We start from the raw sequence: 18,988 nt of genomic DNA on the forward strand, positions 1-18,988 counted from the left end.
AAAACAGGAAGTGAGAGTCCCCCCACCCTTTATCTTTGTTTTTCTTAACAGCAAAGGACCACATTATAAGCAACTTATAAGATCAATGACATGTTGTATTTTCAGGTGAAATATCAATTAGAAAAGGAAGTTTCCAAACTTGACATATTCTACTTACTTCACTATTTTTAACCAAAATGAAGCCAGAACACCTTATAAGAATTTACTTCGGTAGAATTCCACTTATTACAGAAAAAATTAAAGGTCTCAGTGCAGGTCAACCCCTCAACGAGCATAATCAGGACACACTGACTTCAACAGCAGTCAGCTGAATTCTTCCAAAAAGCTACCATTTCATTTTTAAGGCCAGAAATGCTGGCTTTTGAGGGGCAGTTGTGTACATGACATGCTGAATCTGAAGCAACAGATATATATATATATGATTTAAATCCACTGAAACCTCATTTACCACACATAAATGGCTAAAAAGTTCTGCTTGAGGGAGACAAGGGATTTATTTGTTTTTCATATAAATATTTTGGGGGAAATAGGATGCAGAGAAACCTGCTATTCTTTACTTGCAAAGAACTCTCCTGTGCTGTGAAAGAATTACAATGGTTGGGAAAAACAAGTGAAACAACAGCAAATTAGCAAAGGGTGGCAAGTTCAAGGAGAGTTCTTCATTCTACATACTGAGCAGGGCTCCTCCACGACAGAAAAAAAACTTAGCTACACCTTGTCAAGGAAGACAACACTTAACTTATCAGGAGTTGACCAGCTGTACTAGCACCAAGGTATCACAAAACACTTTAGCCAAAGGTTAAAGGCAAGTCATACCCCTCCCATCTTTTCATTTTTGAACACCAAATTAATTTGTATCAGTACCAAAACAGATCAAGATTCCTTCTAAAGTGAACAAGCTTTTTTTTCTTGAAATAGATCTAAAGAGTATTTAAGCTGGGAATGGAAGGGAGGGCGAGAGTAAGAAAGGGTAGGGTTTATGGCTTTCACAGACAATTAATGACAAGATGTATACAGTCAGCTACAAGTCGGACACATCCATCTTACCTTCAGTGCCTGTTGTAGTACCTGGATGTCATTGATACCAGTGATCTCCCTCAGCTGATTTAAAAATGTTTGCTGGTGCTAAAAAGAAAAACAGATCATCGAAATAAGATAAGAGCCAGATAACAGCAAACCTAGTTACTTACAAGAATATGCTTCTCTACAAACATTAAAAGTATCTCCACATGAGCTTTATGCACCACAAAGGGGTAGAGCCTTCATTATTCAATTTTGCCTAAGTTTCTGCAACTTGGGCACTTTTAATCCCAAATGTAATGTTTTTTTGGTTGGTTGGTTTTGGTGGGGTTTTTTTCTGGTTTGTTTTTTTTAACTAAAAAAACTTATGATGGGCAAGTTTATGCAAGATGGCTTTAAGAAGCCTATATAAAGCCACAACTGGCCCTCCTAAACAAATAAAACTCCATAGCTTGGTCTTCAAAGGCAGTAGGGGAAATAGTTGACTGAACTCCCAATTATTCTCAATCCCACTATTTCCTTAATACACACAATTCCCAGCCACTCCAACCTCAAAACTAAGAAATCTTTACGGATCATTCGTGTTTTACGAGAAATACTATAAAAATATCCACACAAAACAGTTTCTCAAAACTAAAGCAAAACCTTAGGAATCTATCTTAACTGCCTTCCCAGACGAGTTGAACCCAACTCTCTCAAATCACATCAGTCACCATCCATGACTAAGTTTCAAGTCAGACTGGAGTTCGAAAAGAATACGAGGTTCTGTCTCTCTTAAATATTCAGTTCATATAAATTTTGAGCCTTTTTTAATAAAAATCTGGCCCCACTCCTGTTTAGAGCCAATAGATGATTCCCTCCGCTCATGTTTGGATATCACACCACAGAAGCAAAAAGCAGGCACTAGATTAGAACAATCCTTGAACTCCAGTTAACCATTAAAACCATCTTATCCATTAAAACCACGAAAATACAGAGGACTGACCATTGTTCCATACTAACAAATTCCATTCTTTCTTTGGCAGATGAGAAAAGGAGAAAAGCTTGGTGGTATTTGCAAGTGGTTTTTCTTTTTTATTGTTTGCCCACCACATCCTGAACTCAAAACAATAATTTCATCTATAAAAGAGAAGATTTTGTGAAGTACAGGGTTTGTTTGCTAGACAAAAAATATATTTCCTAGCAGAGACAAATAAACGTTCTCATTTTACATTCCAAATTCAATTAAAAGAAAAAACCAACTACAATTGTCTTGCAGCTATTTCTAAAATACTTTTCTTTAAAACGAATTATTTGGAATCAAATATTCAAATCCCTTATTCTCTCCTTATCACAGCTTTGTATAGAAGAGGAAATTAAGAGCTGCATGAATGCTGAATTCCCCAGTGTGAAATTAACCTGGCAGGCACTACTTCATGCCCTAATAAGTTGAAATAGAAGGCGTATAGTTCAGGATGTTTATGAATTACATACACAATCTTCCCGTCATTTATGATCCTAAGGGACACTGCTAACAATCCAATTTGCATTTTTTTCCCCCCTTTTCTTTTTAAAAACCTCTGCTATTGGCACAAGAAAAGTGAAGTGATGCAGGAAAACAAACTCCCACTCTATCCCCATCCTTCACCCCCTCATTTGTTTACTCTGTGCATTTCATAGCACTGTACAAAGGCAGGATTTGTTTCCCCTATAAAGTTGCTTCCCTGCCCCTGGGTCTGGCAAGAAGCAAAGAAAAGAAAGAGAGTATTTGGGAAAAGTAATTACAACAGCATTAACACTGGCAGGAGGAATTCAAGGGCAGTGCATGACAGCAAAACAGATTTCTTTTTGTATTTGCTACCAACGCAGTGGTTAGCAAAACAGAAAATAGTTTCACTATAAATTGTTATAACAAGTTATACCACATTTCTGTATCTTCCCTGATATATACAACACTTGGAAAGGCTGACTGGAGGATATTCATTGTTCACAGAGATTGGGAAAAGACAGAGGAGACATAGTTTACCAACAAACAATCTCTTCGCAGTTCAAAATATTGGCTGTTAATTTATGAGCACAGCTGTGACTTGTAAACCTAGACATCTGTAGTTTATATCCAGATTTCAGTATTCTGGTGTAAAGCTGCGGTTCGAGGCCCCCTTCCCAAGGACATACACATTTAACAGATCAGAACCAGACCCAGAGATGCTCCTTTTTCATGAGGGGATTATTTAAGTACCTAAATAAACTCTTGGCCTTAAAAAAGTGTAAGGCAGCTTCAAAATTTCTAACTGGCAATTACGTGAGCAACACAGAGAATCCATAACCATCCCAGTTACAAGCGTCAGAAATCAAGAGGAAAAATCAACAGTTATCCTGAATACCCATGAAACTGTATTAATACAGGTAATTTTCTTTTCATTACAAATGACAGTGCAGGTAGTTACTACCAAACCCTTTCCTCATTCATTAATCAGAGGGCGAGATCAAATTTTCTTTTGGTTTTTCTTTTCACTTAAGAAGTTCAAGAAACACAATTTTACTTTTGTTCAGAGAGCTGAGATTACTTCACTCTTGATGTAACTTTAATTTAGTGCATCTGCACTAGACCACCAAAGTCAAAATGGGTGAAGCTTATTTGCTTTGAATTATATTCCTTTAGTACATGCTATTGTGGCATATATGATCCTAAAGATTTTATTTTACTGTTACCCATGACTGAAGTTTGGAGATCAAGTTCTAGTGCAACCGGTAAACAATTAAGTCTCTTCTGTACTGTAAGTGATATTTAATAGAATACTTAGGACAGCCTTCTACAGAAAAAACAAGACATCCTCTTTACTCCTATTAATCATAGAATCATAGAGTGGTTTAGGTTGGAAAGGACCTTGAAGATCATCGAGTTCCAACCCCCCTGCCATGGGCAGGGACGCCTCCCACTAGACCAGGTTGCCCAAGGCCATGTCCAGCCTGGCCTTGAACACCTCCAGGGATGGGGCCTCAACAGCCTCTCTGGGCAACCTGTTCCAGTGCCTTACAACCCTCATAGTGAAAAATTTCTTCCTAATGTTTAATCTAAACCTGCCCTCTTCCAGTTTAAAGCCATTCCCCCTCATCCTATCACTACATGCCCTAGCAAAAAGTCCTTCCCCAGCTCTCCCGTAAGCCCCCTTTAGGTACTGGAAGGCCGTAGTAAGATCTCCCTGGAGCCTTCTCTTCTCCAGGCTGAACAACCCCAACTCTCTCAGCCTCTCCTCACAGGTGAGGTGCTCCAGCCCTCGGATCATTAATGCTCTGCCCGATTACATATACCCTAGGAGCTTTACTCTTCTTGGAGCTTGGGCTATCTTGAGTTGATGTGATACTAGCATATAGACACTCAAACGTCCACAAACACTAATGTAGATATTCTAAACAATTATGATCATAATTCACTCAAAGACTTACCAAAAATACCACAAAAAACCTCATACTACACTAAAGCAAAGCTAAGAAATGAAGGTGGCCTACAAGTATTTACAAATGTCTGAAGCATCTACACTAATATATGTTAACTAAATCAGGTCAGCAAGGGGGATTCAGAACACACCTAGCAGTCCTAACATAAACAAGTTGTTTCCTTCTTTCAACACAGCTCTTCCCCAATTCCTATTTTTTCTCAACCTTGCATTGGTAGAGGTTCAAATTCCGAACTCAGTGCGCTTTAATTCAATTTAATAAGCAACTTCTCTCTTCAAATGCAGATCCAAAAGAGATTATTCCAACAAAGCAGGTGCAACTACTGGTACAAAGAAACCCACTTTAGTTTTCAGCACTTATTTGCCTGTACCCACTTCTGTTTACCATCCTTTCCTCAAATTTACATGAGGAAGTCCATAGTTTATCTATAGCACAGATCCTCCAGTTCAGTGAGTCAATACTCCACGCATATCTGCAGTGTACATGCACCACCAAATGTGTTACTTTATACACGCACACATAGATAGATAGATATATGTAAAACACATACACATGCACAATCCACGTAGCTTAAATTGCATTTGACTCAACTCTAAAAAGGCTCTGGTCTACGACACCAGACTCTGCTGGTGCAAGTGCTGCAGGGCAACCCAAATCCCTGGCTGGGCAAAGGAGATTGCCTGCGGATGCTATAGCTGCCCTGAGATGCAGCTGCTCACACTCCTCAGTCCCACCACATCACATAGCAATCAGTTCCCCGGGGGTTTTGTGTGCAAGCTATTCCCAGCCTTCCCCCTTCCTCTGGCTCCCCGAGGTATGTAGTATGTATCTCCAGGCTTTCAGCTCTTGGAAGATTTTAACTAACAGGAAATTCTCCCATTTTCCTGGATGGAAGCCAAATTTGTATATTAGGAATGCATGCCCTTATTTCCAATTCTTTCCTTTTTCAGCCATCCCTCTCTTCCTCTCAGGAAATGCCCAATTAAGATTATCTGGTTTATAACCTCACACAATAGCATATTCAGTAGCTATGCCAGCACTAGTGAAGCAGAAAAGGACCTACACTGTTATCTGCTTAGGGAGATACTGTGCCCAAATTAATTCCACAACAGTACTGTAAACTCCGATAACTTATCAAAATCAGCACAAAAAGCTAAATTGCACAAATGCTTTTTTGGACAGGGTGAATCTCATAAATTGACTAATTCTGAATTGTAGTTCAGATAAATTTGGGGGGATGGAGGCAGCAGGACTCGGCCTCCGAGACCCCGGCGTTTTCTCATCTCTGTAGCTTGTGAAGGAGTAACATGTAAGCTTTGGCTTTCTTCATGGCAATATCCAAATATTTGTATATGCAACACAAGCACTTTCAAACTTTGAAGATAAAACAACCCTCTTCAGTTTCCAAACACAGAAATAGTCATATGTTTAGTTGTAAATGAGACGGTCCAACCATTACCAGGAGAAAACAGGGCCTACTGCCTCACTGCGCAGTTCATTTAAAATAGTACATAATGGAAACAAACTATGGGAATCCCTTCCTTCAACGGACGAATATCTGTATGAGAGACAAAAAGAAAGAGGGAGGAAAATGCAAATGCCTAGAACAGCATCTTGACTCAGTTCCTCCACACAAAACCTGCTTACTTGACTTTCCAGTGCAACACCGATTTGTAAGAGCTATGTGTTAGAGGAAAACCCAAATGACATTGCACAAAATATTTAATATTAAAGACAATTCTAATATAACCTGAGATGCTCAGGACGTGCTAATGATACTGTTCGCAGACAAGTAGCTAATAAACTAGTTTCCTCATATGGTGTTGCTGTAATGAGAAGAATACTGAGAGATTAGAGGAATGTAATCCTCTGTAAAAAGGCTTTCAGTTTCTGCTACAAACAAATAAACAAAAAATACTAAATGCACAAAGGACGAGTATACTAAAGACCCTCAATCACTACTGTGAACGTTATTTTCTGCCACATTAATCATATCTCCCAGGAACAGTTAAAAGACCCACATACACTGCTGAGCATTATGGCTTCCAGCAACACATTAACTATCTTCTAAATAAGCTGTTGGTCAAGTTCCAAATAGGCAAATAAAAACTAACTCCTTCCACGAAGATACTAAGTTGAAATACAGGGAAAACACAGTCTATTCCAGAAGGCTTTGTTACATGTCTTCACCTCTGTCCTCGAAGATTTTTCTATGTGTGTGTAGAATAAACATGCACATATAAATATGTAAATTAAGAAGTGGGTATACTAGCAGTATTTTACTAGTGCAAAGACGAAATTAAATCTCTGCACAGGCTTTAAGGTGTTCATTCTTACAGTACCTTCCTAAAGCACAGTGGAATTGGGTTGCTCTGCCTGATATCTGCAAACTGGGTTTCCTTTTGCTCAGTCCTGAAAAGGAGAAACCTCTTCCACAATATTGTATCCACTAAGAAAGTAGGTAAAGATATATTTTTATACACACACAAATGCAAAATGCATCTCAGCTTTGGCTTGGACAAAATCACCCATGGAGACCAAAGGACATACACAGAGACAGCAGATTTTCAGTCCGGGACTGCTGTGCACAGACCACCAAAAGGTGCCAATTACAGCAGCAGCTTGTGCAAAGTGGGTAATTACCCACCTGCAACCGGACTGAGAGCAAACTTACTTCAAGGAAGCAAGAGGACACACTGTACGGCAGTAACTTTCAGCCAGCCACAGCCTGGACCAAATACAAGTTTCATGGGGAAAAGGCTTGAGTGCATTACTGAGGTGCATACAGTCCTCCCTGAAAAGTTAAAGGGAGGCTCTTACTTAACCATAGCATTATGTAACCTATATTCATCATAAGACAACACTCAGAATACTGTCACCACATTTCTATGGTTTCCAAGAATAATAACAAAGCTGTACTATGTCAGTTGAAAAATGCTTTAACAAGTGACTTCTCAATGAATTTCAAGACTTAATATCAAGGATTCTACACAACACAAGAGCATCATTATTCTGAGCCTCATAGATATGCCCTCCCCCTCCAGTCTCATTTACTCTCAAGACATAACATTTGTTTTAATTCAAGTTAATATTTAAACTTTTTAAAATGAGATTTTAAAGAGAGGCTTGAGAAGTTGTTTGTATTTACTGACACTAAATATAGGCAAACTGACCTCAGGTAGTTATACACATTTTCAAAAAAAAAAAACACAAAAAAACCACGCAGAAGTTGAATGTGAGCCAAATCACCTACATGGGGAATACTCTTGTAATGAGCAGGAAACCCTGTCAGTTCACAGAGGGAAAGTCATGGATTCAGCTATTCCACCATCAGCAGGAGAAGTGGCTTCACACCTTTTCTTCCACATTCACGCAGACAGCACAGGGAAGGAACGAGACCCAGATTTCTTACACAGCTAAGGGGCGAAAAGTGAAAAGCATGGGGGAAGCATCACCTTATTACTATATTGGTCTTTCTAGGCACATTTTGGGGTGCTAAAGAAGTGGAGTAATAACACAGGTGGAAGAGACACCACTGAGAACATACATACGATAACATGGAGAGCATTCAGAAAGCAAGAGAAACACACTTCCTTGAACATGTTTAGTGGATTTTGTCTCATTTTTCCCTCGTGCCACAGAAGTACTGAAACTCAGCCCTGGACACCAACTCGATACCCCTGTAGGTCTATCGGCTGGATTACAACTAGTCATGCTCAGCTTACATTATCAAGAGATTCTGTTTTCTCCGGTGAAAAAGAAACAAAACAAAAACAACAACAAAGAAGAAAACAGTGGCTGAAGGCAATATGAGTAGTCATTATAAAGACAAAGCAAGTGTAAACACTAGGAAGGAAGCAAAGCCATTTAAACCAACTTAAAAGAACCCTGATAATAAATGGTGTGATCTACCACAACAGAAGTGTGAACTGACTCAAAAAAATCCTGTCATTTCCATCAAAGCAACGTGGTTTAAAACCAATCCTCCAAACCAAAAGAGGAACAAACAGAAACGTAACTGAAGTTCTGTCTTAAAATCACTCTATGAACTGATTCATGTGAAGAATTGCTTAGCTCCACATCTCCAGCTCTTATTGATAACTACTCCAAAACAAGCTTCGGTGAAAGGTTTATAATCAAGAAAGGACAGCAGCCTTAGAACTTACTGAAAACATAAAAGGTGCCAGAAATGTAAAACTATTGAGAGTTTTGAGGTTTGCATGTTTTAAACCACCATCATGATTTCTCACACACTACCCAGCACAATAGAGAGCTTACCGATAGTAATGACAACAGCTCTAAAAATTAATTAACTACTGTAAAACTGATGACATCTTTAGTTACATTTAACTACATGCAAGTTAAACTTGAGGTTGTATTCACTGGAATGGCCACAGGAAAGTTCGCTTTACAAAAATCACTTTTGATTCTTACACACTGCAGTAACTGTGACAGTAATTAGCAAAAATATCTCTGCTCCGATCCAAATCTGATGGGTGACTAGAGTTATTGGTAGCAGCCAGGGTGTCTTTCAAAGCACCATGTTATCTGTAAACTACGTATAAAATTCAGAAAGATTCCTCCAAGAGCCCACCCGCAGACAACAGCTGGGCGGCACCACATCCCATCATCATGCTCCAGCCCCCGTTCACATCCCAGTCCCACCTCAACACATTTGGACCCCAGCATCAAGAGAGCTGCTCAGCAGCATGCACAAGCCACAGCAAATTAAAAACAGTGGGATCAATGATAAGTGACATCATATATATAGAAAGGAGATGGAGGCTGAAGGATGATAGAAACACAGCTAAGTCTGTGTGTATATAAATATACACACACATTTTCCAATCACCCCTGGCTACTTTCTGTTGTAAAAGTCTCCTTCTTAATTTTCTTTCTTCTATCCTTACACATTTACCATCATGCCTGAACATTAAGTTTTACAGTGTTTGCCCAGGTAGTATCACCAAGACACAGGGTTTCTCCTCATGGGAAAGACTATTGTCCAGGGTATCATAATTTTACTGTAGCAGCCATTTAAAAATGTCATTTTGAAAGTCTTTTAAACAATTCACAAAAACTTGTCTTTCCAAGGTCTAAAACAGTGCTGCAAAGATCCACATTTAAACTTCCAGCTTTGAGATCTCTTCCTTTGCGTCCCAGTCATAGTTTAACCCATCATGCCAAACACAAGCTATTCTGGCTCATGTTTCAGGCTCTTCACAGTCCTTTCATCACCCGTTTATTATCTCTCACTGAAAGGCTAAGACCTGCCTCTCAACTCAAGAGGGTAGTCCTGCTAGGCCATTCAAGTGTTTAGGTTTTTTATGTTTTCTTTTTATTTTTTCCAACTAGTCATCACGAAAATCTCACTCTGCTTTTCACAGTAAGGAAGAGCTCCCAAGAAAACAACGTCAAGGTGGTTCGCTCGTTCTTCTTGCTCTGCTATTACAACAACGACAGCAACTCTAAGGGAAGTTGCAAGTGTCCTCAAATCAGTAGGATCCCAGACTCTGTCATACTTGCAAGCAATAAAGTTTAAAGGGACTGTCAGACCACAAGCCATTTCTGACAAGCCAGCTGTCCTCCCCAGGCTGCAGCTCCTGCCAGTGCCAGCCAGCCTAGGCTGCTGTTGCCAGATGCCAACCGCTCTGGCCACGAGCCACTCCTCCCTTTGAGCCAGCACTGCCACTTGCCTGAACCTCCAGCAAGCCAGCCCTGGATCTCAATAAACCATCAGAAAGTTGCTCTTTGCTTTTAATTGAAATCCTGCGGACTTAGCGAGAGTCAGGGTGGGTCAAGGGCAAGGACAAGACCAAGGTTGTGCCTGTTCCCACTAGATTAAACTGTTGTGGAGCAGCAGCCTTAGCCTTATGACATTCAGTTGTTTCTCTGTCTTTATTTTAATCCTATTTTTATCAAGTGAGGGAAACTGAGGGCAAAAAAAAGCTTCCCGCAGTCCTCATCCTACTTGGGCACTATTGCAGAAAACTTACTCCAACAAGAAGTGAATATAAAATTCATCCAGCAACAGCACACTTGCAGGGATCTGATGCTCCTGGTCTGCTTCAGTGGTCAAAGCTGCACACCATGCAAGTGAACACACACACCCAGGCCCACTCCCGCACAGCCCGAAACCACATACTCTGCTCTCCACTCCCTGGTTTAGGTGTTCACATCCAGAAAGATCTCATTTACTGCAGCTGTTAATCGCACAAGAAGGACATGGACCTGCTGGAGTAGGGCCAGAGAAGGACCATGAAGATTATCAGAGGGTTGGAGGACCTCTCATATGAAGACAGGCTGAGAGAGTTGGGGTTGTTCAGCCTGGAGAAGAGAAGGCTTCGGGGAGACCTTATAGCAGCCTTCCAGTATCTGAAGGGCACCTACAAGAAAGCTGGAGAGGGACTTTTTATGGGGGCATGTAGTGATAGGATGAGGAGGAATGGCTTCAAACTGGAAGAGGACAGGTTTAGATTAAACATCAGGAAGAAATGTTTCACGGTGAGGGTGGTGAGGCACTGGAACAGGTTGCCCAGAGAGGTTGTTGAGGCCCCATCCCTGGAGGTGTTCAAGGCCAGGCTGGATGTGGCCTTGGGCAACCTGGTCTTGTGGGAGGTGTCCCTGCCCATGGCAGGAGGGTTGGAACTAGATGATCTTCAAGGTTGCTTCCAACCTAAACCATTCTATGATTCTATATGTATGAAAAATCCCACCCCATCTCAAACAGCCCCACTATCTGCCCTAGATAAGCAATATCAGAGAAGACTTCATGAACTAAACAACTTTTCCCACACAAGATTCAGAATAGTACAGCTTGGAAATCCTAAGTAAAAGGTTAAATTGCATTTTTTAATACAGGTCTTTATTACAAAGAGTCCACAGTATTCAATAGCAGGGACACATTTGGGCAAAGAGCTCAGCTGTCTGGTCTGAATGGAGAAAGAAAAAAAAAAACCTAACAGAAAGCCTTTCAATAAAGGCTTTTCCATTTAGTCCAATTAAAAAAAAAAATACTAACCTGATTTCCTACAGAAACAGGCCTTATGATCACAAAGTGTGCATGTACCCAGACATGCCTGCCCTCCCGTTTGTCGAGAGCAACAGCCTCGGCAGCCTGAGGCCACCTCCAGCAGCTTGGCTGGACCTCAGGGCTCCCCGACACCCTCGCAGCACCCCCTGCCTGCAGTGGGGCCAGGGGCTGCCCACCACAGCTCGGCCAGCCAGGATGCAGCTCCCGAGGGCACTGCCTGCTGCTGCCCACCTCTCAGGCCACAAGAAATGATGCGAGAGGACACAGGGGTCTGGGGAAGAAGAGTGGAGGGGACCACCTCCACCCCACTGCAGGGAGGTCTTCCAGAGGCGAGCTCACCCTGCAGCCTCAATGGATCCCACCCCAACTTCTAATCCAAGGTGCATTACAAGAGGAAATTTCATCAGAAAAGCCAGGCACCATTACTTGCAGCACTCAGTAGAGTTATTTAACAGCTTATCCTGCCCTCTACTAATCATTTAAAAAGAAATCCTGCAAAGAAGCACACATAGTCATCCGGAAGGGAAAATAAATAAATGAATTCTGCAGGAGAATGAAGACTACAGACAACACCAAGTCACCTAAAATCCAGGGCAGCATTAACAGGTTGCCTGCAAGGTGACGGGTTTCTGAGAGCAGTTCCAGCTTCTCCGTCGAGACAGCCTTTCCTGGGTCAAGTGCCAGGATGTCGCTGGCACGTGCTGCGTCCCTGCAGAAAGGCCACTGCAACACCACGGAGTACCGGCCTGTGAAGGTCAGCGAGCAGCTTTCATTTCCCTTAGGTAACAACCTCCATGGATGCAGATGATATTAGAATTAAAATGAACCTTGAACACAACAAAGACACTACAGCATTTAAAGATGTGTTGAGATTTGTACTGAGGATCAGCGTATAATTTTACTACCTCATGACTGAAGAAATAGTAAATTCAGCAGTGCACTCCACAGAGGGCAACTGTCATTTTCTAAGCCATTTTCTTTCAAGGAGAAAGAAAAAAAAAAAAAAAAGGAGGATCTTTGAGGATCTTTGGTTTTGTTTTTATTTTTGAATGGACTTTGAATTACCTTATATTGAAACGCACATTTGCCTCAGCTCCCACAGGAAGCTGAACGCATTATATTCTAATACGTTAGGACATGGTCTCAAGAAGCTTATGACAACTTTGGTTTACAAACACCAGTTGTTATAATTTAGCCCTGTCAGTCCTCACTGCCTCGGTGCTGTGGTGGCAGTATCACCAATAGTGACTTTCTGCCACCCTTCAGCACCACATACCTAGCTGAAACTTCACAGGCTGACTTGAGTAAAAGGGGTATGGAAGGCTCCTCCAAAGAATTCACATTTTTGAAAAAAAAATTGAAACATATAAAAAATGACAATTCCATGCTGCCTTCCTAGCAGCGGTATTATGCCAACACAGTCCCCCATCAAACAATAGAAATAATAAACTCCAGTAGCAAAATTTTCAACCCTTTTCTACTCAGTAAGGTTGCAAAGCAACAGGGTCCTCAGCATCTTTGCTAGGGATAGGAGGCAGCTGCAAACTCCTTCTCTGGTCTATAACAACGCAGTGCAATCTGTACACTGCACACACACCCCCAGTCCACACTAGGATGTAGGTGGCACATGTAGCAGTCATCTTTAAATAAGCCCCAGAAAAAGCTTCAAGGCAACATGCCAAGTTAGCAAGAGCTGGAACTGGTGATGATGGGAATATCTGTCCATATTTACCATCAATGAATCCAGAGGTTACCCAGTAGACCAGTGAGGTGAACTCAAAAAAGCAGCCCAGTCAGCTTCAGGCGAGGGGACAATTACGGTCCAACCAGGGTTGTCACAACAGATGTTCTATGGCTTTCAGCATCAAGTCCCATAAAACAGACAAGACTAGACAGAACTTTTAGGAGTTGCCAGTAAGATGTTGGTTATTTTTTAATTTCCAAACAAGAAAAGGAATACATAGAGAAAGGGAAGACTTAATTCTACTACCCCATTAAAAAAAAAAAAAAAAAAAGAGTTGTAAACTTAAATGCCTGAATCAAAAAAACTTCCCAATTACTACCACAAATAATTAAAAGGTTCTAATGTAAGAAAAGAAAACGACAGTGGGAAAGTCTATAAATGAAAGGAGCATGGTCCTCAAACAGGTGAAAAATTACATGAGACACACAAGCAGAATTTGAAAACAAAAAAAGAAGCTGACAAACGGGAAAGTAGGTAATACCAATAAGAAGAACGCAACTCTGCAAGCTGCCCAAAACCTATTTAGCTTTCTTTTTTAAATAAATAAGTATTTACAAGCTTAAAACCTCTCTCTCATATATTTTCCCATGATTCTGTACCAAAACTACACAAAAGTTAAAATCTGCAAAATATAGAAATGCTTTCTCAGTCATGACAAAGATTTCTGGGGTATGATGAAATACACAGTATTTAATCCTCTAACCAGTCCATTTATACCTTAGCAATTTGGAACATGTTAAAAAAAAAAAAAAGTACATTTCCAAAAGCTGTGGTCCCAGGAGTAATTTCTTTTTCAAAGTAGCTAACTTTCAGAGGAATAAAATGAAACTGAACACAAAAGGGAAGTGGAGTAGGAGTCTGTTCTTGCTATCTCCTCCTCTTCTGAAAAGAATGAAGAATGTCTCATGCTTGTGCGTACCCAGCCTTTTCCAGCTGCTTACTTTAAAGCACTCTCAAAGCATACCCCTGAATGTAAATCAATACTATTTTCAACTTTCACATCGCACTTTTTTCCCCTAGCTTAATCCCAGTAAAACCGCAGCTGAATTCAACTTCTCAAAATGATATTTTTTTAATTGACATTTTATTGAAATTCAGAAAGAGTAATTTTTCATTTGGGAATAATCAGAATTTTCAACATGGGTATCCGACTTTGAGAAAAGTCATAGAATCATTAAGGTTGGAAAAGACCCTTAAGATCATCAAGTCCAACCATTAACCTAAGTCATACAGCTGAGAAGAACAGCTATTACAGAAACCATGCATAAACTCAAGCCTAACATTTACTGTTCACCAAAAAGCAACAGATGACATTAAATATAGCTACACAACTCAGAATCCCAAAACTTTTACGTCTCAGACTCAGATCCTACTGTCAAATGAACATCCCGTTTTAATTAAAGGGAGCCCTCTGCATTATGGGGTGCAACATGAGTGAAATGATGACACGTCAATTGGTAGGAAGGAGCCACAGCAGCATATAATGCCATTTTATCACATGCATTCATTTCCACGAATTCTGTCTAGACTGAAGTAAAATACAAGGGTCAATTAAATTTAAATAGCTACAGATCATGCCTTGAAAACACTAATGCCTCTCTGAAAAGCTTTTATTAAATACATTATTCTGTCTACATTCTTCTGCTTACCATAAACTTTAAAAATGCTTTCACCTGACAGCTAAAAAAAGCTTCAGTCAAGGATATCATAAACACAGTCTGCATTTGCTTGACACCTGAACTTTGATAAGCTTGACTGTTGCCAATTAGTTGATAACAAACATTTTAAAAGAAATGCTGTGTGGGGTATAGTTTTCTTCCAGCAAGAACCTACCAGTTAAAATAATTCAGAAACCTACTATAAACAAAAGCTTCAAGTCAAAGCTGTGCATCTCAGAATAAAAACTATTAGAATTAGCACACCGATATTTCTGCTGCCTTAAAAAAAAAAAAAGCATTTTACATACAAAAATCTGTGTCAGGCGGTGTTTCCAAAGTTAACCTAGTTGCACTGCAGCCTTCAAGCTGTTCCACGTCGCCTGTTCTTTGGATTCCACCTCTCCAACACCCTTACTTCAGAGAGCTACATTAAAACTTTGGACACTCAGTGTTGTCACTTCTCACAACAGTGCTGTTTCTGTTGAAAGTCCCATCATCAGGTAACATCGGGTTTCAGGAAAGCTTTCATGCTGATGGCTTTCAACATGCTCCTGAATTTCATCCATTGTGACTAACAAAAGCAGAAGTATGCAGCTAATGACATTTTCAAAAGAATGAAAGCTACGAAACCTACCTGGGGAAAAAAAATAATAAAAAATCAGTGCCTTCTTAAATTGCAAGAGTCTATGTGTAAATAGATTAAGTATTTTCATTGTTTTCAAATGCTTGGAATTAATGATGTTACTAAATACAGGGAAAACTAGTCCTTAATTAAATAGACAGGAACCCACAAAGCCTGATAGGGACGACTGAAGTTATCACAGCATCACACACTCATGACATTCTGTGTAAATCTGTCCTTTACCCCATCTTTGGACCCAGTTCTTCCTTCATAGCACTTCAAGGGAATCTTGATAATATTAACTCAAAATGTTGCTTAACATCTCATTCCTGTTAAAGCCTAAGATCACAGATTCCGCAGCACATTCACCAGGAAAACTACTACGTAGTTCAGTATGTTAAAACCACCCCTCTGTCAGAAGATACAGCCTTGCAGGTATAAACAGAAGGTAACACACCACCTCTGCCACCCCAGGTCACAGACCAGTGTACTCACCCCAAATATCCAGGCAGGGAGGTGTAACCCACTACAGCAAAGAGACACACTTACATTCCCTTAACTCACATCTGAAAACTGGGATCGTAACATAGAGCAGAAAGGCAGTATGGACAGGGTTACTCGAAAAGAAGTGTCACGAAAATTTTCCATTACTGGTCCATAAAGCCCTTAGTGTATTGCAAGTTTTGAAGTGCTAAAGAAATCTAGTGATAAAGAGATCTAAAGCCTGCAATACAATGAGAGAGCACAAATTTTAACGCTGTAAGAAAACATTTTAGATGGTGATTGTACTCAACCATGGCACGCACTCTGGCTGCTCTTCATTCTACCTGCAAGTTTGGCTGAGGTGTGTTGGCACAACACAGTTTATGACAGCATTTATATTCAGCACAGTGTTAACGTAAGGTAACATTAAAAGAAAAATCTAACATATGTGCGCTGTTCAGAATGCTGTGTCACCAAATTAAGAGTTACAAGGGTTCACAAAAAAAAACAGCAAGAGATACCATTTGCCAACCTGATGCAGGAAACAGGAAAAAGTAGTTCCTTTTACCTGGCACAAAGCCCGAGTTTGTACTGTCATGCAATGCATGCCCCTGCTACCCTGTTCAGCAGTAAAGCATCTCACCACCTCATCTCTACTCCAGCCTCACAGCTTCAAATTACATTGTCACCATCTTTTCTCCCTTTTTCAAAAAATAATAAAAAAAAGGATAAAGAACGTATCAGAAAAGTTTCAACTCTACATAGTTTTACATGCAACTAACTATTGTGATTCACAGAACTAGCTTTTCCCTATTAATTGTACTTGACCACTCATTAACCAGAACTTTGCACATATCACAGTCCCAAAGTGAATGGAAGGAGTTAGCACCCCACTTATTGCACTTCGCTCTCTGGCAGAAGTCACATGTGAGTTATATTAGTTTCACTGAACTAGTGAATCTGAACTGACATTCACCCCAGTCAAACATTTTCTACTCTTGGCAGCCATTTACTTCTCTAACAGCACCCCAACTGATGAAGTGCAATCATCAGCTAACAGAAGCAGTCTTTATTTCCTAATGGGGAAAAAAAATAATAAAAAAAAAAAAAAAAGACTTACGTCTACCCTGAATTCATAAAATCATTTTCAAATACGTTGCCACAACAACCTCTCCTACATTACTCACCCAATAGTCTGGCTTGTTATTTGCATCGTGATGCTACACTGCTACCCCAGGCAGGAGTCAACAGCCCCCTGGTGAGAAGCTGAATGCTCTCAAGTTACAGCTGTCCATATGCTCACTAAAGACCATCACACAGGTAACTTAGTCACTGGGTTTTGATGGGGAAGTTTTAACACATCCATCTAAAGGAAAAAAAAAAAACACCAAAACAAAACAAAAACCACAAAAGCAAACACAAAGAACCCCAACAAACACACAAACTTTTATTGTGACTCGATGCAACTTTCCCACCTTTAACTATCACACTAGTTATCACAAGAGAACTAGAAAGCGAAAGCACTCAGGCTACTTTCATTTCCCAGAAAAGCTGCTCCCACACACGTGGCTTTTCTACTCAGTGAAAGTAGAAAAACTTTCCTTTCTTGGTCCAGGTCCTGGCAACCTGCCTCACCCTCGATTTTTTAAGAACCCTGTTCCATAATAAGAACAAGAAGTCAATAATTAAAAAACAAAACAAAAAAAAAAACCCACACCAAACAACCCAAACATACAAGCCTGACTTCTTGGTTTTGTTAAGGAATCTATTCCTACATGAAAACATGCAAGCGAAGACACTGCTCTTAAGCTTTTTGTTTACTTTTTATGCTAAAGAATATCAGGAATGTCACGTTTGGCTCTTAGCTTTTGCCAGATGACCAGCTGGGAACTACAAATCAGCATCTTCACTACAGAGCAAAGAGCACTAAAACATAAATAAAGCCTAGAAGAACCCCTGTGCACCTCGAGAATCCCCCCAACACTGGCACCACCAAAGGCTGTAAGGGGGTGACAGATGCAGCACCCCAAACAATTCCTGGCACAGGTGATGCGTGAGGGTTAGACATCTCCCAGCCAGTTCTGCAAAGATCTCGGCTCAGCCTGAAAAAGCAGCCTCCAAGTTGGTGGGGAATCGGGTCGGTTTAACAACTCGGCCACTGCACCAGCCCCCAGCGTCCAGGGTGTCCCTCAACCCAACCATGCACGTCACTGAAGTTATGAAGCCAGCTTCTTGTGGACTGAATAACTGGACTGTCAACACTTGGGTGTGTTCTTCAGCCAGGAAGAAGAGAAGATTTAGCCAAAAACATAACAGAAATTCTATCTTTCATTCTACCTTTCATTCTGCTTCAGTTAGAGAAGTCCATGAACAGCAACTGAGTTCACAGGATTAGAGATACTACTTCCTGCCTTAACATATCTTTCCAGGCATAAGAGTGAACGAAAAGCAACTGCTGAATTATCCTCCCACTTATCTTTACAAAGCACTTTTAAAAATGTGAAATATTTTTCTATTTTGAGACACAGGTAATTTGCTTTTTGACCTTTTCATAAAAGCTGATGGGTTTTGTCATCTTGTGTAGCTGCCACTCCTAGTGGCTGCAGATAGAGGGTTATCCTAAAAATATGGGGTGTTTTGTTTTTGGGGGTTTTTTTGTTTGTTTGTTGTTTTTTGGGGTTTTTTTTTTTTGGAAGTACAAAAGATGTTTTAAAATAATATTACAAAAGGTTAACAGGAAAATGTATAAACCTTACATTTTCATATTCTGAAGCACTATTTTTCTTTCAAGGTGTGGACCAAAAGATACTTAAAGACTTTATTTCAGACAGATGCTAATGATAGTACTATAGTTGTAAACTCCTGCTACCACAACTGAAATCATTACTAAACTTTCGTGAAAGGTTTTCTAGAATGCAGCAGGTTTAGAACTGCTATTAAAGATTTCAGAGAGGTACAGATTCATACCATATTATACCACTAAAAAAGTA

General features: G+C 40.2%; 1 protein-coding gene across 1 annotated transcript in view; it reads right to left on the reverse strand.

Moving 5' to 3' along the window:
- The window catches only part of USP25 (ubiquitin specific peptidase 25), a 195,101-nt gene that overhangs the window by 73,543 nt on the left and 102,570 nt on the right, over window positions 1-18,988 (reverse strand). Inside the window, exon 2 of the mRNA XM_009883868.1 lies at window positions 1,048-1,125. Within this exon, the coding sequence (XP_009882170.1) occupies window positions 1,048-1,125 (78 nt within the window). The remainder of the gene's footprint in view (window positions 1-1,047; window positions 1,126-18,988) is intronic.

The sequence above is a fragment of the Charadrius vociferus genome, unplaced genomic scaffold (assembly GCF_000708025.1).
Source record: "Charadrius vociferus isolate BGI_N301 unplaced genomic scaffold, ASM70802v2 scaffold414, whole genome shotgun sequence".
Lineage (NCBI taxonomy): Eukaryota > Metazoa > Chordata > Aves > Charadriiformes > Charadriidae > Charadrius > Charadrius vociferus.